The following is a 24,646-nucleotide window of genomic DNA, read 5'->3' on the forward strand; positions in this document are numbered from 1 at the left end:
CTCCAGCCAAGGAGAGTGATATATCAAAAGGTTTGTCTTCTTGTGGCCAATCTGAAGATATGCCTGTTTTTTATGCAAGTCTCTCATATTCCAAGATATGAGACATAGGGGAAAAATGGATTTTAAAAAAGTGTTATCTAGTTTCTTACTCGTCTGGAACGTCTTTGAACTCAGGGGAAGGCTTGGGTTATCTTTGCACGAGCTGCCAGATTGCTCAGCTTCCCAGCCAGCCTGGCACCTAGCTCAAAGATGGTTTATAGCTCGGAGCTCTCTGCTGTGCCCTGGCTGGCCTGTGACACTTCCAACACACGCACACACACCAACCAAATGTCACTGTGACTCTCAGAGAGGGAGGGGGAGAATGAGGGGAGATAGGTTTGTACAAGATGGATGATCCTTTGCCAAGATGGAGGTTGGAGCCAAAATGGTTGAACCGCGTCCATCTCTGTGCACATGATTGCTACACAAAGCACAGATTGCAGGGCAGCCAACACCTACTTCAGGGTCTGGTAGCCAATATGTACATTGAAGGTAACTGATCCAGAAACTGCTGAGCAATGAGGCAATAAGGAGTTGGATCTTGAAGTGTCAAAGTAGTGAATAAAAAAAAAAAATACTTCACAAAAAACTTCTCCATATGAGATGTCCATCACCTTAGGACACTAGCAAAAAACAAATCCTGGAGTCCCACAGAGTGGGTGGGGTTTTATGAAGGTGCATTGGGGGTGTTCCAATGAAAGTTTCTGCCAGTGTCCAATCACCTGAAGGTAGCGGCATATAACCCCTATTCTATGACTTCCTGTACTGTAAGATTAAGATAAAATATTTCAGTGTAAAATGTAATCCTCAGGACATAAGCTAAAGAGAAAAAACAAAACAAAAAATTACTTTAACCACTTGCTTACCAGGCCAATTCTAACATTTCCCACATACAATTAAAACGTTGCTTTGTTTTTTTCAGGTTTTGAAGCTCTTGAACTGTTGTAAATAATGTTTGTAATAGTAAATTATTCATTTTTGAACTTTCCTTATATTTTCACTATATTTACTTTTTTGCAATTTTGAGTTTGTTTTGTATCAGCACACAGATTGTAACTTGGAATTTGTGACTTTCCTATTAAGATCTTTGTTGCTACTTTATCTGCTATATTATATATAAAAAAAAAAAAAACAGTACATTTACATATCTGTTCTCTGCCAGATCCTCATAAAATTGCCTAGTTTTATGAAACCATTACGGTCGATGTACAAGAGAAAGGAAAAAAAAAAAAAACTGGAAAAGTGGAAGCTGTAGTTACCAACATCTGCCACATATAAATTCAGAAAAGACTCAAATAAAGCAAATAAACGAATATGAAAAATAGTGTAGCACTCCCAAAATCCTTCTCAGTCTTTCCAGTATCATGATATAATACAGCCTCTTTTCCCTGGCGTGTATAGTCCCATGGATTCTTTCAAACGGTAGCAACCTTTGTCTGGCCATTTAAAGATTTTCTGGCGATAGTGCATATTGTGACAAGTGCTTTCTAACTGATAAACTGAGAATGCATTATATCATATAATTTTTAAATAAAAGTGATAGTACATACTATGTGGGTTTCCTTGTTTCCTTGTTTCCTTGTGAGTTCTGACCAGACCAGTTAAATTAGCTGGATGGTGAGAGCAACCGAGGAGCAGGAAAGTGCCTTCTTACATAGAATCTCCATAGGAGGAAAACAAATGTGACTGATCTTGCCTAAGAGGAGAGGGAAAAAAAAAAAAAAAAAAAAAAAAAAGGAGGGGCCCACCAAAGGAGGTGAGCTTCCATGCAAAAGGGGCACAGAGGTTGTTTTACAGTAGAGATGGATTTATTTACTGGCAGCAAGATTTTGTACAAGAGCACATTTTTATGAAGTGTGAAGCACAACAAATTTTATATGGACTATATTTGGACACATGAATCTGTTTAAAATGTGTGATCTGGCACAGTTGTTGAGTTTGCACTAGCACTTGGGTTTTTCTAATATAATATATTGGAGAGCTACATGAAGGGTTCTTAAAAAAGGGACAGTGTACTTACTTGTATAGTTTATAGCACATTTATAAAAAGGTAATCATTACACAACAGGACTTTAGCAGCATACCCCAGCTCGCGTACACAGTAACATTAACAAAAGAAATTAAAACCAACAACCCAGTATCTGCTCAACACAATGTACAGGAGCAATAATATAGTGTTAAAGATCATGTAAATGATCTCCCAGGTATCCATCAGGAAAGGATACAAGAAGACAAAATGGCACTCCCAGCACCCACCCCAACTACAGCGAGTATGGAGATAACACTTTTGGAGTTGACTACTTTTACATACAATTCAAATTGCCTAAAAAAGTGCAAACGAGAACTTAATAAGGGTGGGTAGACATGTTAAGAGGAAGAACATAAAAACAAAGATCCTATCAGGTCCCATAATCATATTCCTACAAAGAGGGGGGGAGGGAGCATTCAATAGGAATAATGAAACAAAAAAAAAAAAAAAAAAAAACAACTTTGTACAAAATGGAGTTATGCTCAATACTTCAACCTAAATCAAGATTGTTTATACCAGGGCTCTCCAAACTTTTTAAACATAGAAACACAGAGCCAGTTTTTAATATTATTATACAGGTTTTATATTGCACCAACAGTTTGCTCAGCGCTTTACAATATAAAGGGAGACAATACAGCAACAATATAGTTCAATACAAGAGGGTTAGGAGGGCCCTGCTCCTTGGAGCTTAAAATCTAAGAGGGAGGGGCTGGTGGTACAAAAGGTAATAACTGTGGGGGATGGACTGGTAGGAGGAATAGAAGATTCCGTTATTAGCTGAAGGCGGGATAGGCTTCCCTGAAGAGATAGGTTTTCAGAGATTGCCTAAAAGTGGGCAGAGTAGGCGATAGTCGGATAGTTTGGCTAGAGAGTTGCAGAGGATGAGGGAAGCTCTGGAGAAGTCCTGGAGACAAGCATGGGAGGAGGAGACAAGGAAGCCAGAGAGCAGGAGGTCGTGGGAGGAGCGGAGAGGACAGTTTGGGTGATATCTGGAGACAAGATTGGTGATGTAATTTGGGGCAGAGTTATAAATTATTATAATACAGGATTTATATAGCGCTAACAGTTTGCTCAGCGCTTTACAATATAAACAGGAGACAATACAGCAACAATACAGTTCAATACAAGAGGGATAGGAAGGCCCTGCTCCTTGGAGCTTACAATCTAGGAGGGAGGGGCTAGTGGTACAAAAGGTAACTGTGGGGGGATGAACTGGTTGGAAGAGTAGAAGATTCCATTATTAGCGGAGGGCAGGATAGGCTTCCCTGAAGAGATAGGTTTTCAGAGATCGCCTAAAAGTGAGCAGAGTAGGCGATAGTCTGATAAATTGGGGTAGAGAGTTCCAGAGGATGGGGGAAGCTCTGGAAAAGTCCTGGAGACAAGCATGGGAGGAGGAGACAAGGGAGCTAGAGAGAAGGAGGTCTTGCGAGGAGCGGAGAGTGCGGGTTGGGTGATATTTAGAGACAAGATCGTTGATGTAATTTGGGGCAGAGTTATAAATGGCTTTATAAGTTATTGTTAATGTTTTGAATTTTATCTGTTGGGCAATGGGAAGCCAGTGGAGGGATTGGCAGAGAGGGGTGGCAGATACAGAACGGTTAGTAAGGTTGAAAAATCTGGCAGCAGCATTCATGATAGACTGAAGAGGGGATAGCCTGCGATTCGGTAGGCCAATGAGGAGGGAGTTACAATAGTCAAGGCGAGATATAACAAGGGAGTGAATAAGTTGCTTAGTGGTTTCCGAGGTTAGGAACGGGCGTATCTTGGAGATGTTGCAGAGGTGAAGTCTAAAAGATTTGGACAGTGATTGGATTTGGGGCTGAAAGGACAGATGGGAGTCCAGGATTACACCTAGTACCCTGGCATGAGGGGAGAGACTGATGGTTGTATTATTGATCTTGATGGAGAAGTCAGGGGAGGGGGCACGGGCTGGGGGAAATACTAAGAGCTCAGTTTTGGAAAGATTGAGTTTGAGGAAGTGGAGTGACATCCATGCTGACATGTCACTTAGTAGGTTAGTATTGCAAGAGGAGACTGAAGGGGTGAGGTGAAGAGTAGAAAGATAGATAGTGTGTCATCAGCATAGAGATGGTACTTAAAGCCATGGGAGTTTATCAAGCGACCAAGGGAGGAGGTGTAGATGGAGAAAAGTAGGGGTCCAAGGACAGAACCTTGAGGAACCCCCTACAGAAAGGGGGAGTGAAGAAAAGGAGGCAGCATTATAGGTAATGCTGAAGGAGCACTGAGCAATGTTCAAAAGCCACAGAGAGGTCAAGTAGTAAGAGTATGGAATAGTGGCCATTGGTTTTAGCAGTTAGTAAATCATAAGGGAGTTTCAGTAGGGCAGTTTCAGTGGAGTGTAGTAAGCGAAAGCCAGACTTTTCAAGAGGGTTGTTGTCAGTGAGGTAGGAGCTCAGGCAATTATAGACTACCTCTAAAGTCTTAGAACGCTTAAACAGGAGCAGGGAGATGGGTCTTAAGTTGTTCAGATTGGTGGGGTCTAGTGAGGGCTTTTTACGTATGGGACTGATTTGTGCATGCTTTAGAGGACAGGGGACAGCATCCAGGGGGCACATGATGAGACAGGCTTCTGAAAAAACTTTAGTGACCTCTTCAGTAGTAGCAAGGTCAAAAGAGGAAAGTGTTGAGGGAGGTTTAGTATAAGGTATGCTAAGTGGAATAGATGTCTGTGTAGCGGAGAGGCCCCTATGAAATGCATCAATCTTGTTTTTGAAATGATTTGCAATCTCGTAAGCAGTGAGTTACTGGTGGACGTAGACAAAGTAGAGAGTTAAAAATAAAGAGACAATGAGGACTGGATGACAAGGTATTAATAAAAGTGACAAAGTAGGCTTGTTTGGCAGCATGGAGGGAGGAATTGTATGTTAAGAAAGCAGATTTATATAGGATGAATGCTTGCTGAGATTTGGTTTTACGCCACAATCACTCCAGTGCACGACTATGTAGCTTAAGGTTTCAGGGGTCATCAGTCTGCCACAGTTGTAATGAGTGCACATGCCTTCCTGTCCTGGTGTTTGGGTCAGCAGGTGAGTAAAGTATTAGCAGGAGGTGATGAGAGCAGTAGTAGGGAGATGGTAGAAGTGAGGGTGATATGTATAAGCTTTGAGGGTGGAGCAGAGGGGTAAAGGAAGGAGATTTTGAGAGCAGAGGATAGTAATATGAAAAGAGTACAGGGGGCATTTTAAAAAGGTAGATTGAGTGGGAATCAAACTTGTAGGATATGTTTCCCAGAGTGTTTGCTTGCAGTCCATCCAGCATTCAGTAGAGTTCTTCCTGATGCTTGAGTTATCCTGCTTTAGTTAAACTGCTGTGTTCAACTGCTGTTTTGCACTCCAGCAGAAAATGCACCCCGTCTGTGACCTCCTTTATAGGCTGGTCTAAATTTGTAGGGAGATGATCCCAATTAGGAACGGATAAAGATCACATGAATTTGGGGGGAGTTTGGTCAAAACCAGACCAGCCACAGGCCAAAGTCATAAAAGATGATTGATTCTCTGATTACAGAAAGGCAAAGGAGGTGAGAATCAATCACCACAGACAAAAAGATATAGGACTAATTATCCTGAGTTTTGCGTTAAGGCAGTGCATAGCAAGGAGACAGTTTAAGGTGGAGATCACATAACAGCATTTACCCTAAGTTTGCAGAACGTCAGTGCATAGCAGGGAGACAGTTTAAGGTGGAGATAACATAACAGCATTTACCTTTAAAAAAGCAGAGGACATGATCAGGTGTTTAACTGCTGTTTTGCACTCCAGCAGAAAATGCACTCACGCAGGACAATGCCTCCGTCTGCAACTGTACCCCCCTCTGTTTACGGCCCTCCCAAACTTTAGGGGGCCGGAATGTGGCCAGTGAGAGTGAAAAATATCCAGGTGTCAGTGGGAGTAAATTGTGTCCCCTCTTTGGTAATAGGGGGAGGAATAGTGTCCCATGGTTGGCATCAGTGGGGGGAATAGTGCCCCATCTGTGTCAATGGGAGGAATAGTGCCCCATCTTTAGTAATGGGGGGGAAAGAATGACCAATCATTGGTGTCAGTGGGAGGAGTGCTGCCCCATTGTTGTTGTCAGTGGGCCAGAAAAAAGCAGGGCCACAGTTTGGAGACCACTGGTTTATACCAAACAACCACAGGCAAACTGTGTCTGGGGAAAAAAAAGGTTAATGCAGACAGGTATCATTACAAATCTCATTAATTAAAAAGAAAAAAAACAAAAAAACAAAACAAAAAACTCTTCCTATCTTTTATTGCTGTCCCTTTACTCTTGAGAGCTCTCAATATTCGTAAGTGAATGATTTGGGTATGGATTAATTCAATACATGGAAGTTAGAAGTACAGGTACAGATCAGAAATATTCCATTAGTCCTTAGACATGACTTGATATTTTTAATGGGCGCATTTATATGTTTTGTATGTTTTTGTTTTTTCTTTTTAAATTAATGAGATTAGAAATGATACCTGTCGGCATTAACTTTTTTTTTTCCCAGACACACAGTTTATCTGTGGTTGTTTGGTATAAACAATCTTGATTTAGGTTGAGATGTTGAGCATAACTATTTTACACAACTTTTTTTTTTAATATGTTTTAGGAGCACTACACTATATTTTACATTACTTTACTTATATGAAGTTCATATGAAATGGTTCTAAGTCTTAACAATAGCAGAGACTGCACAAGAATGAAATATAAGTCTGCACTGAAGCTATGTGCTTCATATGATTGTGAATAATAGTAACACTCATCAGGTTTCTAAAGCTTCAATATACCTTGTATTAAATTCCACAAAGGCAATTGTAACACAAAAAAATTAAAAAAGGGTCCTGTTAAATGGAATGATATAAACTTTCACTTACCTGACTGCCCCAGAACCATTCCAAGCTGAAGGGCACTCAGAACAGTATGGCCACTCCCTGGAGTCTAACTTGTTCTCAATATTGTCCTGTACCAATTTAATGTAAATAGATGAAAGGTAAAACCATTGCCAATTCTGATAATACTACATAGTTTAATAGCTCTTTTATTTTACAAAAATGCATGCATGGTACTCATTTGTTGCTTCACCTCCATAAAGTTAATGGAAGATGGCCTCCTGGTCTTGCCAATTTTGTTGGCGAGTGACTAAAATGAAGGAAACTAGTTTTTGTTCTGAGCTAGTAAGATCACAGACATGCCTATGAAGCAGTGCTGCCCATGGATTGAGAGTTAGATTTTTGTTAAAGATCAAGCAAATTGGGTTATATATTCTTAGCCACAATCTCTTGACTCTTGGGCATTGCCAGCAAATGTGAAGTAAAGTACCCTGGGCTCCAAACCCTCAAAAACAAACAGGAGAGGCACTTATTCAGCTACCTGTTCAAGGGTCATGTACCAGCAGAACAGCACTTCCGGGGCAATCTCCAGTGCAAAGATATTAATGAAGCATTTGGCCATTGATAACCAGATTTTGTTTTAATCTGGAATATCAAGTGATTCCCCTAGGTTTCATTCCCAATTAAGGATATTTTGGCGCTTATTTTCAGATCTAGGAGGGGCGAGGGCCATGTACACATCTTAAGAGATATTAAGCTCATCGACTGTGGGGAGATTTTTGCATCTGCTTTCAAATGGAGTTAGATGCAATGGGGAGGTTGTGATCTGTTTAAGGAGCATATGTAGAAAGCGTGATATCTGATGAAAATTTTAATATTTCTGAATGGGGGGAGTTTCCAGTGCTTTTTAAGTTATGTAAATGACTTGATCCATCCCAGAGAAAAAAGGTAACGTAAATATTTAGTACCTTTGGTTGGCCACAACACAAAAGCCAAAAGACTTGATAATGCTGAAGTGAATAATGGGTTGTGGATAATATCCATGAGCGAGAGATGTTGGGAGAAGAATCTACTGGAATATATGACAGAGTCCAATTGCTTTAGCAAGTGACACAGGGTACATGTGGGTGCAATGCCCATTTGATCTTCGTGGAGAAGTTTGCCCAAGAATGCACTGACCCTACTTGCCAATATTTTACCAAGCAATTTCACGTAAGTATTCAAAAGTAATATAGTTTTGTAGCTTGACCGAGAGTGGGATCTTGGTGAGGTTTAAGGCAGTGTCACAATAGAGCATTCAATGCTTCTTGGAGGGGGGTGACATTGCCTTTCCGAGGGAGTTAAAGATTGGAAGTAGGTATAAAATCAAGAGCTCCAGGAATTTTTTGAGGAAGAGATATATCCATCCGGGCCTGTCCTCCAATTGGTTTCGAGTGATTTAACAGCAATTACAATTTCCTTCTCTTTGATGTACGAGTCAAGCATAGATTTACATTGAGCTGGTAAAGTCTGCTTTCTCAGTAAAGAAAAAGGATAGGGAAGCATACAGATAGAATAACTGTTGCTGAAATTCCACGAGTATGTCAAATGGATTATGGTTAGCCTTTTATGAGAAGTCTGTAGATGATCAATAGTTTAACATCTCTTTACAGATGTCTGCAAATTAAACTTTAAAAACGTTCAAAATTTTAAAAAATAACACATTTAGGCTGCTAAGCATTACAGTATGTTCATACATCTTGGTTTTAATCATTAGTGTCTGTCTTCACAGCTCTCCACACTTATCAAGTCTCTAGACTGATATCCTGCAAGTCTTGCTGATTGTAATAAAGCAATTTGACAAGATCAGAAGACAAGAGGACTTCACTGACATACAATGAAGTCTACAGAGAGACAAACACCAATGTGTGCCATGAAATATTTCAGGATTGGATGTCATGCAGCCTGTTCATATACGTATTCAGCTCTCCTTGGAAAACTTCAAAGTAAATGCTGTACAAAGCTCAGAAGGGAAACAAGTAAAAATGTTCTTCGGATTCTGCATATATATTATATATTCCCTGCCTGTCAAAAACCTCTCACAGAGCACTAAAAGGTGCAAAGGGTAAAAATTTTATAAATTAGGCCATATGAAAACTAACCTGCAAACCAAAAAAATAATTGCTGCACAAAATATCCACTTGATCAGACCATTTTTTGCTATTTGGCACTGCGCTATTTCAACTGGGAATTGCGCGGCCAGGCAACACTATACCCAAACAATCTTATACTTTTTTTTTTTCCCCACACAAATAGAGCTTTCTTTTGGTAGTTATTTGGTCACCACTAGGTTATCAATTTTTTGCAATATAAACAAAATAAGACCAAAAATTTTGGAAAAAATCTTTTCTACTCTGTTATAAAACATTTCTCTAATAAACTCAAATTTAGGCCAAAATGTTTTATGCTACAGGAGTGTATATTATATGGTTTGTATGAAAGTTATAGCATCTACAAACTATGGTATATATACATTGTTGAAATGCCAGGGCAGTACAAACATCCCCAAATTACCCCTTTTTGGAAAGTAGATACCCCAAGAAATTTGTTGAGAAGCATGTTGAGTCCATGGAAAATTTTATTTTTTGTCCCAAGTTTTGTTGAAAATAAAATATTTTTTATTAAAAATATTAAAATGTCCTTTTTATTTTAAAAACAAAGTTGTCAATTAAATGATATACTGTTCACACATGACATGGCTATATGTGGAATTACACCCTACAATACATTACGCTTCTCCTGAGTTTGGGGATATCACGCGTGAGACCTTTTGAGAGCCTAGCCGCAAAAAAAGCAATGACCATCTTCAGGCTTTCAAAGGGCGTAATTTCCTCAATTTACTCCCTCACTACCTATCACAGTTTTGGGGGCCATGAAATGCCTGAAAAGCACAACCCCCCCCCCCCCCCCAAATGACCCCTTTTAGGAAAGTAGATGCCCCAAACTATTTGCCAAGAGGCATATTGAGTCCATTGCCATACGTTTCTTGAAAATTAAATTTTTTTACTTAAATGATACACTATATTAACAAAACTATTGGGATACCTGTCTTTACACGCACATGAACTTTAATGGCATCCCAGTCTTAGTCCGTAGGGTTCCATATTGATTTGGCCCGCCCTTTGCAGCTATAACAGCTTCAACTCTTCTGGGAAGGCTGTCCACAAGGCTCGCATTCTCCACTCTAATTCATCCCAAAAGTGTTCTATCGGGTAGAGGTCAGGACTTTGTGCAGGCCAGTCATGTTCATCCGCCCCAAACTCGCTCATCCATGTCTTTATGGACTTTACGTTGTGCACTGGTGCGCAGTCATGAGCAGGAAGGGGCCATCCCCAAAGTGTTTCCACAAAGTTGGGAGCATGCTATTGTACAAAATGTCTTGGTATGCTGACGCCAAGCCCAACCCCTGAAAAAAACAACCGCACACCAGAATCCCCCCTCCGCCAAATGTTACAATTAGCACAATGCAGTCAGGCAAGTACTGTTCTCCTGGAAACTGCCAAACCCAGACATGTCCATCAGATTGCCAGACAGAAAAGCATGATTTGTCACTCCAGAGAACACGTCTCCACTGCTCTAGAGTTTAGTGGCGGCATGCTTTAAACCACTGCATCCAACTCTTTGCATTGCACTTGGTGATGTAAGGCTTGGATGCAACTGCTCGCTCACGGAAACTCATTCCATGAAGCTTTCTACGCACTGTTGTACTAATCTGAAGGCCACACAAAGTTTAGAGGTCTTTAGCTTATGACTCTGCAGGTAGTGGGCTACTTCTGCACTGCAGCATGCGCTGACCCCGCTCTTGTCATTTTACGTGGCTTACCAGTTCATGGAGTTGCTGTTGTTACCAGTTGCTTCCACTTTGTTATAATACCACTAACAGTTAACCGTGGAATATTTAGTAGCAAGGAAATTTCACAGGTGGACTTACTGCACAGGTGGCAACCTATCACACGCTTGAATTCACTGAGCTCCTCAGAGCGATCCATTCTTTCACAAATGTTTGTAGAAGCAGTCTGCATGCCTAGGTACTTGATTTTATACATCTGTGGCCATGGAGGTGATTGGAACACCTGAATCCAATGATTTGGAGGGGTATCTAAATACTTTTGGGTATATGTGGAATAACACCCCAAAACACATTCTGCTACTTCCTACAAAAAGGGGTCATTTGAGGTGTGTTTACCTTTCAGTTTTGGAGGCCCTGAAATGCAGGATAGTACAAACACCCCCCAAATGACCCCTTTTTGGAAAGTAGACACTCCAAGGTATTTGCTAAGAGGCAAGGTGAGTATTTAGCAGATCTAATTTGTTGCCACAAGTTTTTGGAAAATGAAGAAAGAAAAACAAAAATTTATTTTTTCTTCTTTTTTTAAATTTTTCAAAACCTTGTGACAAAAATGATTTCTGCAAAATACTCATGCCTCTTATCAAATTCCTAGGGGAGTCTACTTTCCAAAGAGGGATCATTTGGGAAGGGGGGTGTTTTTACTCTCCTGGCATTCAAGGGCCTCCGAAACTGTGATAGGTATTAAGGAAGTGACCTGAGGAAATCTGCCCTGAAAGCCTGAAGGCAGTCATTGGATTTGGGGGCCTATACGTGGCTAGGCTGCCAAAAAGTCTCTCGCATGGGGTATCCCCATGCTTGCAAAAAGTAGCAGAATGTGCAATTGGGGTGTAATTCCACATATACCCATGGCATGTATGAGAAATATCCTAAAGTGACAACTCTGTAAAAAACATTTTTGTCATTTTCAAAAAAATGTGGCAAAAATAAAATCTTCCATACACTCAACATGCCTCCCAGCAAAATTCTATATACTGACACTGTACTAATGGCACTGGCTGGGTGAGGGGGTGATCAAAGGGTTAATAGGGGTGATCAAAGGGTTAAATTTGCTAATGGAACGCATGCATGTAAAATTTAGTGGTGCTCTTACTCGGTGCCGTGTTCTCTCTTCTCTCCCTGGACCAACGGGAGGGGCAGGTGCGTTCAAACCCAAAAATAGGAAGCGACGCATGATTACGTTGCTTTGCCAGGAGCTTCTGCTCGCCCGCAAAATGCAGGGAAAGTGGTTGGCAAGTAGTTAAAAAGAAAAAAAAAAACTCTTAAAAACTGTTTTAAAAATTCCCAATATGGGTTTTTTTTCTATTTTTTTTTAATACTTTTATCAAAATAGTAATTTTACCATAGAAACAACATTGTACTGCTGCGTGGGGGGTGATCAGTGATTTTGTTTGGTGTTTTTTTTTACACTTTGCTTTGCAGGAGCAATAAAGATCACTTCTCCTGCAATGCAAATCTTGCTGTCAGAATCTAACTCATTCATGAATGGTCATGAATGAGTTAAGTTTTGACAGCTCAGGATAGTGATCTGTGATTAGCTGGAGCTGGTCACATGGTACAGGGTGCTGTGACTGGCCCCATGTATCATGTGACAGCTGTGGGCCAATCACAGCTCATTAGGAAGAGAAGCAGAGCTGTTATGAATGACATTGATTTGTAACAGCTTTGCTTACATACGGATCATGCGATCACATAGCGATCACCGAGTCCCGTTCACCGAGATCTTCATTCCGCTGTGTCCGCTGGACACAGCAGTCGAGGGGGTGGTACTTCCCTTGTGTTAGTACAGCCAGAGCGACGTACGGGTACGTCGCTTTGTCTGTAGCTGCAGCCTGGCCGCAGTACATTGTGGGCGGGAAGTGGTTAAAACACACCAACTATTTTATTATGTTTACAGGCTCCATAAACTCAGCAAGTAAAGCATCCTTTATTTGCATGACACATGACTGCATTTTGGGAATAATAAATTACTCAGTCCAAACTACTTATGAGAATCTCTTTCCCAATTGCTTTGTACAAACAAGTTTTCTGCTTGCCTGTTCCTGGACGAATGGAAAAAGCTAGAAAAAAAAAATCAAAAGGAATTAATCTTACCTCTATGACATCTTTTATGATTGGTGTCCATCTAGACAACTGGAATGTTTCTTCTCTTGATCTGTCCCTCCTGGCTGCTTTACGATGCGAGGACTAGAAAATAAAAGTTTGACACATCAAAAGAAATGCACTTGTTTTTTCACAACAGCCTCTTCCAGAGAATTTACCATACACACTTTAACATGGGTTGCATTAAGGCAGTCCATTTATTGGAATGGTTTGCCTAATGCAGCACTACACAATACATAGTAACGTGTTATTACACTATGCTGTACGCTGCCATGCCAGTGCACTGGGGTATCAACATAGTTACAGCAAAGCAATGGTGTAGATGGGCCCTTATTGAGAGAAAATTGGGTATGTTACTGTCAGCCTATTTGTTGCCTGGCTATGAGACTGACCCTATTGTTTCAAGGACTTCTGAGTTACTAACAAACAAGTATGCAAATGAGGAGGATGCTTCTAGGTCAGCAAGTCAAAAAGTAGCAGGGCCAGGGATGGTCAGCTAATTAGCATTATCATCAGAAATGGCAGTCTTCAAATTTTTTTAAATTCAGGTTTGAAGCTTTTCAGAACATGCTACCGGGAGAAGGATATCAACATTTATTATGCTTAATTCTTATGCTGCTAGCATTAGTAAATATATAGGAAATAATATAATTTACTTGTTTGAAGTTTTTTTTTTTTGTCTTGTTTTTTAACATTTCATCAGTTGTTTCTTTTTTTCTATGGTTAGGCAAATGATGTTCCTACATCCCAGGAGTCCTCATGAGGAGTTAGCTAAGACATGCAGGGAAAAGGGTGTGCTTAGCTAAGCAAAGGGCAGAAGGATTCCAGAAGTAATTGATCCTAATGGTACCACCACGCACTAGAAATCGCAGAGCAGCTTCCCGCACTTGGAACCACATTGCACTTTCCGTTTTCCTGCAGGCCGTGTTTTCAAAAATGGAGGATAGACCTTTTCGCTGCGCTTTCTGGAGGCACAGCAGCCCATTCAAATGAATGGGATTCTGTGTCCATGCAGGCGTGAACCTAGGGTTAGTGTACTTTTGCAGACTAAAAATCTGCTCCTCAGCATCGTACAGATTCCAGGAGGAGGAGAGTGCTTTACCTATGTATCATAAGGGGGAGGAGCTAAAAATGAAGATCAACTTGTATTTATTTGCAGGCTATGCTTTCAAAAGAATTTTGTCGAACAAAAATTCTATTGTTTTGATAAATGCATGCACAATATAAATAGGATTTTGTTGGATTAATGCAGTCATAAAGATTTGTCTTACAATTAGAACTTTTACTTCTTCGAGATTAAATAATATTAATAGTCAAAAAGCAGAGAACCAAAACACTGTGTCATTATGTTAAAAATGCAGTCACACAGTATCTATGGTCATATTTTAAATCATATATTCCTCTCCACTTAGTTCAATTATTTCTATTACGAACAGTCTTGAAGTTTGGAAACCTACAGTGGGTATAGCAAAAAAATCACCCTCTTTAAAATATTCACAGTTTGTTGCTTTGCAGGCTGAAAAGATGGCACAGTTTTCTTTTATCCAACTGTATTTACTCTGTGCAACTTAAAACATCCAAGTTAAAGATATAGCACCAACAGGGAAAAAAAAAAAAAAGTCAAAAATAGAATTACTGCGTTGGAAAAAGGATCACCCCCATCAGGTTTAGCTAATCACCTTCTCAATGGCACACAAACATCTGATTTTCAACTGTAATCGGATGTAGTCATTTTGATAAGCTCAGGATGAAAAGAGCTTTCCTGGAGCATTTCAGTCCCGGTAGTGCAAATGAATGCAAACAACTATGAATGGCATGGCACGGTCAGGAGGTGGATAGAAAAAAAAAATTTCAAAGGCTTTACCAATGTCTAGAAACACAGCCCAGCCACAGCTCTATGTGTCCTATGGAGTGGCTCTGAGCTCAGCGTTCATAGAAGAGACCCACAGAACCTTCAAGGATTTGAAGACTGTTTGTGAGGAAGAATGGGACAAAAATCACACCAGAGCAATGCATGCGACTAGTTTCTCCATACAGGAGGTGTCTCGAATTTGTCATTACCAACAAAGAATTTTGTACCAAGTATTAAATTTCAGTTAGCGTATTCAATGCTTTTTCCCTGTGTCATTACATTTTATTACACATAATGTCTGAATTTATTTGTTTTAGTTTCTTTGTATGTATGGATTGCATAGGTTGTTACTGACACGTGGTGAAAATATCATGTCAATAGCACCTTTAGAAATAGATTTACCTAGAAAAACGGTGACGTGTTCAATACTTATTTCACCCACTGTATGTGAACCAGGTCTTAGGGGAATTTATCAAAACTGGAGCAAACAGATTCTGGAGCAGTTGTGCATTGTAACCAGTTTATATCTTCCATTACTAAAACAAAGTGGTTGTGAACCTCAGACATTAAATGTGAACAAAATATATTCCTCTATATTGTGTATTTTTCTCAATTAAGAGTACCAAGTGACATTCCTGTCTGATACTTTGTTCCTCTGCGATCAGCATAAATCACTTCGGACAAGTTCTCCTGACACCAAAAGAAAAATGGTGACAAGGAAACTCCAGCAGATTAACAACCTTACCTCTGTTCCTGTGAGCTGCATGGAGGAGGGTGTGTCTCTTCTCTCCAAACAGTGCTCAGAGCTCTCATCACTGAGCTCAGCTTTTTTTTTTTTCTTAACTCTCAGACTAACTTTATAAATTCAGCACTTTAAATGGATGTAGAGAAGACTATAGACTGACAGGTCCAACTTATGTACTAGAATTTGTTTCATCTCGAGTGTCAGAAGTAAAACAATCCAACAGAGAGCTGGGTGCTGTGTCTGTCAGTGAACTCAGAGAAAGGCAATTTAAGAAACGAAAAAAAAATTCCGTTTTCTCTTTCGTACATTGACAGACAATAGCTTCCTCTAAATCTTGACCGTAGGGATGTCCCAAAGCAGTGACTCAATGAGGGATGGGTAAACCAAAAAGCAACTGGAGCAAAACAGGCAAATGTGCCAACCACCCAAACAACCGCTAAAGGGGCAAACAAAGCCACACGCAGCAGGCTGTAAATGCTTGCAGCCCAAACAAGAGGCCGAAAATGTATGGAAAAGGTTTGCAAAAAAGCACATGGACCACCAGAAAGTTGCCTCGGAAACCTGAGACACAGGTGCCAGATGCCAAACACAGGATGCATTATTATTATTATACAGTATTTATAAAGCGCCAATAGTTCGCTCAGCGATGTACATTACAAAGGGGGACAGAACATGTGACAGAACAATACCAATACAATGCAAAACATGAGGGGATCGGGGGCCCTGCTCTTTCGAGCTTACAATCTAGAAGGGATGGGATAGTGGTACAGGAGGAGATAGCTGTGGGGGATAGAGTGGTAGGAAGAGTGGAGGAGGTCAGCAAGTTAGCAGGGGGTGAGGTAGGCTTCCCTGAAGAGATGGGTTTTCAGGGTGCGCCTAAAGGAGAGGAGAGTAGGTGATAATCTGATGGGTTGGGGAAGGGAGTTCCAGAGGATGGGTGACACCCTGGAGAAGTCCTGGAGGCGGGCATGGGAGGAGGAGACCAGGGAACTAGAGAGAAGGAGGTCTTGTGAGGAGCGGAGTGTGCGTGCTGGGCGGTACTTGGATATTAGGTCAGTGATGTAGTTTGGGGCAGTATGGTGGACAGCTTTGTACGTCAGTGTTAGGATTTTAAATTTGATCCGTTGCATTAACTGCCCTAGAGGAGTGCACTGTCATGGCAAAGGGCGAAGCCTGCCTCTTGAGAGCGCACGCCTGAACAGGTGTCTGCCAGATCAAATAGGAGTTTGTGGAACAGGAGGCTGCCAGGCCTTGCAGGCTGTCTGGGCAAAAAAGGGAAAGTGACCTCCAGCAGAAGGTGGCAGACAGGCATGCATAAACTGCCTGAACCATAGCAAAGAATTGCAACGCAACTCCTTCAGGATGCAATGGCTGTGGGCACAAGGAAGGAAGGACAACGTCCCCAGTTCGAGTGTAGGACAAGCTAGGGGGACTTGCAAGAGAAGACCATCAGCGCAGACACTTGTTTCACAGAAACACCAAGTTTAAGATCCATGAAGGTAACAGGGAAAGCACAGGACATGCCAGATGACGAACCCCTATGTAAAATGCAAAGCAGGAAGTACACAACCCCGGAATGCTGAAACAAGACAGCGAGAGCAGAAAACTGGACTTGTAATGGTACTTAAGGCAAGAATTTAGTCAATGCCGTGTTAGGAAGAGCCAGCACTCAAGCCCCGAGCAGGGGCATGAAAAGACACCCAGAGCTTTGCATTAGGCCATATAAGTAAGTCTTTCAGGCATGAGGATATATCCTCCAAGATACAGATATGCGAGACACCAACAATGTGGAGAACAACATCCTATTTAAAAAAAAGTGGCCTGGAAAAAACCACGCCCCCAAAGCAAAAGACGGTAACACAGGGTGGGAGCCTAAAACCTAGGACTGGCGGTCCTCCGAGCAAAACAATCTCCAGGGAGTGACTGACCAGCTGCACCAAGACTGTGTCCCACATACCAGTCTGGAGTCACCAGAATGACTTTATTCCCATTGGTCTCTATCCTGCATTATGGAGCAGCCTTAGAGGAAGAAGAACTGAAATGAGACGCGACTTGATTCAACACCACCAGCGCAGTCTTTGCATCTGCCTGGAATTCCACATCTACGCCACAACTGCAGCATCTACCTGGAAAGGCAGGACTCCAGAAGAGCTACTTCCAGGGTTCCCAGCGAATGCAAAGTTGACGAAACACACCTGGGTGCAGAAACTACTCTCCCCAAAGCCAGCGACTAAAGACTGAGGTAATCCACCTGCCAATTCGATGCCAGGAATGTGAACGGCACAGAAAGCACGAACATGCCGTACAGCTCGATGCAAAAAGTGTCACAGTTCTCCTCGTGCCACCTTGGTGAATGACATAGGCCATTGTGGCAGCATCGTTCATTGGCCCTCGATCAGGAGAGCCCCCAGAGAAGGTGCATCCAGTGCTCCAGGGAAAACCCGAATGCGCACATCTCCAGGGCTTAACAAGCAAGCCTCCTTCGGAATCCAACACCCTCATGCAGATCACAAACTCAGAACTCTTCCCCAGCTGGACAGGCCGACAGCCGTTGGGATGATAGTCCAAAGGAGGGGAAGATAGGACTTCCTGACCTACAGGACAGGGGACTGAACACTCCAATGGGAGGGAGGCCCCCCATCAACCATTCCAGACGATCCAGGTTTCCAGAGAGGATGTGGATTCATCCCTTATGAACAGGATGTCCTCCTGCAGAATTCTGATATGAAACTGCAAATGGGACTGCCTAAAAGTTGACACCATAAGACCCAGAGCCTGTGCGCAAGAGCTCAGGGAAGAGCAGTTGCGGGCCAAGGACAGTTGGACCACCATCCAAGGCTTCTGAGTTTTGTCCACCAGGAGAAACACTTTGGACTGCAAAAATTGAGAATCAGGCCCAGAGATTCCAGACTCATGAGCGGGACAGACTTCATTAAGTTCAGAAGCCATCCAAAGTCCTGCAGAGAGTGCATGGCGATCCCCCGCTGTCCATCAGCAGGATCAGGTTCGCTCGCAGGAGCAAGGCAGCCAAATAACCAGTCACAGCAGACGTACGCTGGGACTGGAGCTGGCACAAAACCTGGTGAGTTGAAGCCAGACCGAAGGGGAGCAGCACCAAGAGAGAACGCATCCACAAGCGTCAGAACTGATGTCCGTTGCACATGGAAAATAAGCAGGCATTCATCCATGACGTCCATGGATGCTAGAAAAAAACCCTGGAGAAGGCAAGCCACAACCACAACAGGGTGGCTGTGGGGGAGATGCTTAAAATCCAGGTACTCACTCAGATCTCTCCAGGATTGCCCAAAGTAGCCACCCAGTCACAGGCAGACCACCGGCCCCGTAGGAATTCCATCAGCATGCAGTGCCACAGGGAGGCTGCGGAAGGGGGGATGTGGGGAGACAACTCTCCCCTATTCCACAACCCAATCTCGCCATCAAAGGGGCGGAAGATGAATGCCCTAAGGCTAATTGGGGCACCCGGTCTGCACCGCTCACTGGGGATAGTGCTGCTTGCACTGGCCTGCAGGTAGGAGCAACTGCCCACAACTAAAAAGGCAGAGCAGCCAACCAGTCCTGGAGACCGCAAAACCTACAGCCTAAAGTAGTGGGGAGGCCCAACAGAATGGTGCACACACTCGAGGTGCACCAAACACAAGTCCCCAGGCACGGAGGGGAGCCGGAGCATCCCCCAACCCTCCTGCCATCAATCAATCCAAGCCCACTATCTTTCCCATGCTAAGTAAAGCGGGGGTCAATACCCACCCCAAATTGCTTCCACAACCTCTGTCAACTAATAGCATTGTCCCAACAGACCCCCTCTGGACTAGACTTGGAAGCTGCCACCTATCTGGGAAACAGATATGTCACCACTGGACACTGGGAGCTTGGGGGGGTGTAATGGGAACAGGGTACCAAACGACACACCAATTCACCCTAGGGGTATAGGGAGAAAGGGAGGAAAAAAATAGACCCTGGGAGGGGAGGAGAGCCCCAGAGGGACCAAACACCCTGGGGAGCACCCACGTCCCATGTGCGCCCGTGGAAGGGGCATCTACTTACTGATCCGCGAAGGTTGCGGTTAACACTCCCAAGACAGAACCACCTAGCCAACAAAGTAGGGAGGCTGTCAGTCAGGGGTAGCACTGTGACGTAGAGTCCGGCTCCTGGTCATATGTGTCCTTGCGAGCCATTTAACTTGCTGGTCTGCCCCGATCCAGGATGGGGCAGACCAGCAAGTCTCCGTGTTTAGCTAAAGGTCTGCGTGCTAGTTGGTAAGCCTGGGGTGACTACAAGGATCTAGATTATCCAGCCTGTTGCCCAGCCCAGCTGTTGATTGAAGATCCTGCAGGGAAAAACACCCAGGAAAAAAAGAAAAAGAAAAAAAAAAGGTCATGGAACCACAGGTCCCAGCAGGGAACCAGGTCCTTACTCATGAAACACTAGGCAGAAATAACTGGATTGCCTATAGCAGAGAAGGGGTTTATACCACCAAGGACTGCCCATAAGCGCTGCAGTTTTATTTTCTGCCTAGTTTCCTACTCCTGTAGGTGGCGGTATAACCCTATAGTCAAGACTTAGAGGAAGATAGTTCCTGTCAATAAACCAAAGAGAAATTAGCATTTTTTTTGCAATTGAGACTGCAAGTGTGTGACATACCAACACTTGTGCTCCATTGAGGACTAGAGCCGCTCTGCCATGGTGGTAGATAAGACCTGTAGTTTATTCATTGAGATTCCCTTGAATTAAATGTGCAGGCAGAACCATGGATTTTAAATCTGATGAGATGGTGAGGAGAAGAACCCCTGGATTCTGTCAGTGGGGGGACAGTTTGAGGGTATGGGGCTGTGCATGCTTAGCATGTTTCATGTTACACCCTAAATATGGGTGTGAGATGATACATACTAAGGAAGTGGAGTTAGCTTTTGACACAACAGAACTTACTTTTTTGTGCACTACATGTGCACAACAAAGCAAGTTGATTAATCAACTAATGTATGGTTTAGCATTCAAAATATTGACCTAAAAAAGGACCAAAAAAAAGGGAACTTAAAGGATAAAAACAAGATGTTGCACTATGGTTGCTTTAATTAAAAAGGTTACTTAAAATTGAAGTCTTCTTAACCGGTTTGAGAGAATGGAGTAAGCAGAATATGTTTCCCCATAGTTTTAGTCCTTTATAGTTCACTTCCTACTTCTGTCCTACTACAAGTGGGAAACCATCTTCTGGAAACCTTACTTCATCCAGGTAGACTGCACAGTACAGAAAAACAGACCGGTGAAACCGGGGGAACACTCACTTCACACATTTAAATGGAATGTTCCATTCACAAAACTTTGTGCATGCCCACTTGCTCGTCTATGAGCAGTTGATATGTGCACACACATACTGATAACTGTAAACTGCAGCATACAGTATCGTTAAAGCAGTGTTTAATTTTTAACTGACCTTAATCCCCAGCATAGACAGTCTTAAAGAAATAAAGAAAGAAAAAGATTAAATAGGTTAGATGACGGGGTAAGAAGAAGGGGTAATGCCTCGTACACACGATGAGAATCTCGGATCGGCCGTTTTTTGGGGTGTTTTTTGCATGCTAATCTCATATCGAAAATGAATCTGTTACTAAAGTTATGAAAATTCTTGTAAGACAGACTACAACTTCAGAAGTGATGTAATGTATTGTATCGTAATGTATTCTTTCATTTCTTAGCCTGCGCAGCCTTTGTCACAGCTTTTAATGGATGAACACTGTACTGATTAAATGAAAATAGTTTGTTCTGTTATTGTGCTTATGCCTTCAGATATTTTTGCATGAACTGGCACTCGAAAGCTACGTACGAACGATCAGATTATTGGACGATCACTCCAAAAGTGGTGTTTTTCATCCAATTTTCTCATCGTGTGTACTAGGCTTAAGCGCGCGCGCGCGAGAGAGAGAGAGAAAGAGAGAGAAAAAAAAAAGGGAGTTGAGTAACAGATTTTTCAACAACGCATGAATGTTTCTTCCGCCTCCCAGCTCATTAATATCACAAATGAATTAGGAACAGTTACAATAGGATAAAACATGTAGTCTGTTGTCTTGTTGGGTTCAGGTGTCACATAATTAAGACAGTGCTCAAAGACAAAAAAAAAACAAAAAAACACAAAACAAAAAAAAAAAAACACAGATCGACTTACTGGTAATGGCATTTCTATGAACCTTCAAGGACGGAACAGCTGAGATGAGGGGCTCCTCCATACAGGAAACACAATCAATTTACAGCTGTTATAAGTCCCCTCCAGTTTGTAATAAAGTAACTACCGAAACTGGTCCACAAGGGGAATCATTATACATAGGCACCCATTTCTTCTCCTCCCTTACTAGGGTGGGAAGTAGGCCTGCCATCCTGGAAGGTTCGTAGAAATGCTGTTACCGGTAAGTCTAACGGTTGTTTTTCTCCTATCACCTCCCAGGATGGCTCACCTGAGAGGATAATCAAGTAACCGCTGGCCTACCTTAGGCTGGGACCACAGCCTATAGCACCTTTTGGGCAAAGTCTTGCTGTGACAGCACATCAATCCGGTACGGTTTCAATAGTTGTCTTGACTGGACCAGGTGGCTGCACTGCGAATCTGTTCCCAGGAGGCCCCCGCTTTTTCTGCCCAGGATGTGGCCATAGCCCTGGTTGAGTGAGCTTTAACCTTTCTGGTGCAGGGATCCCTGAACTCTCATAAGCTACGGCAATAGCTTGTCTGATCCACCTGGAGGCCGAAGTCTTAAGAGGCTTGAAGTCCCTTCCTTGGTCCAACATAAGAAATTGACAGATGGTCGGACCTCCTAAAATCTTTAGACCTATGCAAATAAGTGAGGAGACATTTCTGCACATCAAGACAGTGGAATTTCTCTTCTTTTGCATTCCTGGGATTATCACAGAAGGAAGGCAAAGTTATTTCCCGTGTTCTATTAGATAAGGAAGCTACCTTGGGCAGGTACTGGCCTAAGGGTGACCCCATCTGGCAAGGTCAACAAAAGGGTTCTTTGACAGACAAATTTTGTAGGTCTCCAACTTTTCTAGCTGTGGAGATTTTAACGTCAAAAACCTAAAGGGAATCTCCTCTATTTGTTCAAAAGGGTGCTTTGATAAGGCTTCTAGCATACTGGTCAGATCCCACGACGAAAACCGCTCTTTTGTGGCTAGGGTAATTCTTTCCCTTGTCACCAAAAACCGCTTAACTATAGGGTGCACTTTCAGTTTTTCTTGATGCTAGATTAGCTAATCTAGCGTCAAGAAAAACTGAAAGTGCAGCAATTTGTACTCAAAGGATGCACACTGCCACCCCTTTTTCAACACCATTTTGGAGAAACTCCAGGATCATTGGAATAGAGGTAGAGGATACCAGTTTCCGTTTGCACCAAGAACAAAAGATTTTCCATTCTAGTAAATTTTCCTAGTTACAAGCTTTCTGCTTAGGAGGAGGATGTCTATAAAACTAAGTCCTAGCAACCCTTACTCTTTAGGATATGAAGCTCACTAGCCAGGCTGTCAATTGAAAGAATTTCGGCTTTGGTTGAAGCAACGGACCTACCTTGTTGCAGCTGACCTGAACCTCCCTGCCCAAGATACTGTTCTCAAAAGCCTTCACCTACCGCTCTGAGCTCCCTGGGAAATTGCCCTGTTCCAAGGACCTTGGTCTTTGACTTCCCCCCCCAGGTGCGCACCCCATCCCCAGGAGCTTGCATCTGTGACCACTATTAGGGGGTCCCACTGTGCCCAGGGCCCGACTCCCTGCAGATTTCCAGGGATTATCCAACATTCTAGTGAGGATTTTACCTGTGGAGTGAGGACCATCTTTTTGTCTATGGATTCTTTCTCCATGTCCCAGCACGACAGAAGGAAGAATTGCAGGTCTCTCGAGTGGAATTGTGCCCACACAATAGCCGGGATGGCTGCCAACATCAGTCCCAGCACCCTCAAGACCTCCCTTGGGGAGCTTTAAGGTGCATCTATCAGACTCCTCACTGACAGGGCTATCTTCCACACGTTGAACCTCGGTAGAAAGTTTTTAAGCTCTTGTGTCCATGTAGCCTAAAAAAGGTTTTGACCTGCTCCGGCTCCAGCAAGGAATTCTCAATGTTCACTACCCAGCCCAAAGACTCCAGGGTGGTGATCATCCTCCCCGTATCTGCCTTCACCTGGATAGCAGAGGGACCAAGGTCATCTAAATAGGGGATCAGCGATACGCCCTGAAGGTGCAGGAGTGCCTATGCTTCGGATTGTAAAAATCCCTGGAATGGCCACTAGTCCAAAAGGAAGAGCCCTGAACTGTCAAGTGGGCTGTTGCTTCCCCAATTACTATCGCAAACCTTAAAGTATACCTGATGTTCCAGATGAATTGGGACATGTAAACAGGCATCCTTGAGGTCCAGTGTTGTCATAAAGGCCTTTTTTAAAATATTTTTGCATACCGAGTACATACTCTCCATGGAAAATCTTTTGTACTCCAAAAATTTGTTCAGGTTTCTGATGTTTATAATTAGGTGGTATATTCCTGAGGGAGTAAGATCCCTGGTCTTGTTGGCTTTCGGGTACAGGTACTACCACCAATTGTTCCGCCAGCTCCTGAACTCCTTCCAAGAGAGCGCCCCTCTTCAAAGCGTCCCGAGGAAGGCGGGTTAGGGTGATCATTTATGGGGGCCTAGATGAGAACTTCAGGCGATAGCCCTCTCTCTCATACTAGTTGGCAGATGTAGGAGTGTGAGATTTTCTCCCACTGGGAGGCAAAATGTGACAGGCGGCCCCTTACCCCGATGTCACTTGGTTTCTTTAAAACTGGTGACTGAGGAGGAAAAGAGTAAATTGCTCCTTTGCCTTTCCCTCCCATTACACTATTTCTGATTTGGTTCTTTTTGGCTCTCCGTTGGTTCTGCCCTGAGGGGCCACGAAATTTTTTTTATATTTTTCCTTCTTGGGCTTAACAGGGAATTTCTTACCCTTCTCAGGAGGGCCTGGACAACACATTGTCCAACCATGGGCCAAACAGCAGGGAGCCTACATAGTTTTACCCATCGAAGTGATGTCACCTTCCCATGCTTTAACCCAGATAGCCCTTCTGGCAGAATTAAAGAGTGCAGCTGTTTTGGCTGAGGCTTTAACGGCTTTGACCGCAGCATCTGCCAGATAGTC

At 42.8% G+C, this 24,646-nt stretch overlaps 1 protein-coding gene across 1 annotated transcript in view; it reads right to left on the minus strand.

The window, feature by feature from the left end:
* Positions 1 to 24,646, minus strand: part of STXBP3 (syntaxin binding protein 3) — a 110,417-nt gene that overhangs the window by 20,274 nt on the left and 65,497 nt on the right. The window contains exons 15-16 of the mRNA XM_089688699.1: positions 12,876 to 12,968; positions 6,941 to 7,026 (exon numbers count right to left, since the gene is read on the minus strand). Coding sequence (XP_089544825.1) covers positions 6,941 to 7,026; positions 12,876 to 12,968 — 179 coding nt within the window. The remainder of the gene's footprint in view (positions 1 to 6,940; positions 7,027 to 12,875; positions 12,969 to 24,646) is intronic.

This window comes from Staurois parvus, unplaced genomic scaffold (assembly GCF_062004578.1).
Source record: "Staurois parvus isolate SC_StPar_1 unplaced genomic scaffold, SC_StPar_1.0 ptg000450l, whole genome shotgun sequence".
NCBI lineage: Eukaryota > Metazoa > Chordata > Amphibia > Anura > Ranidae > Staurois > Staurois parvus.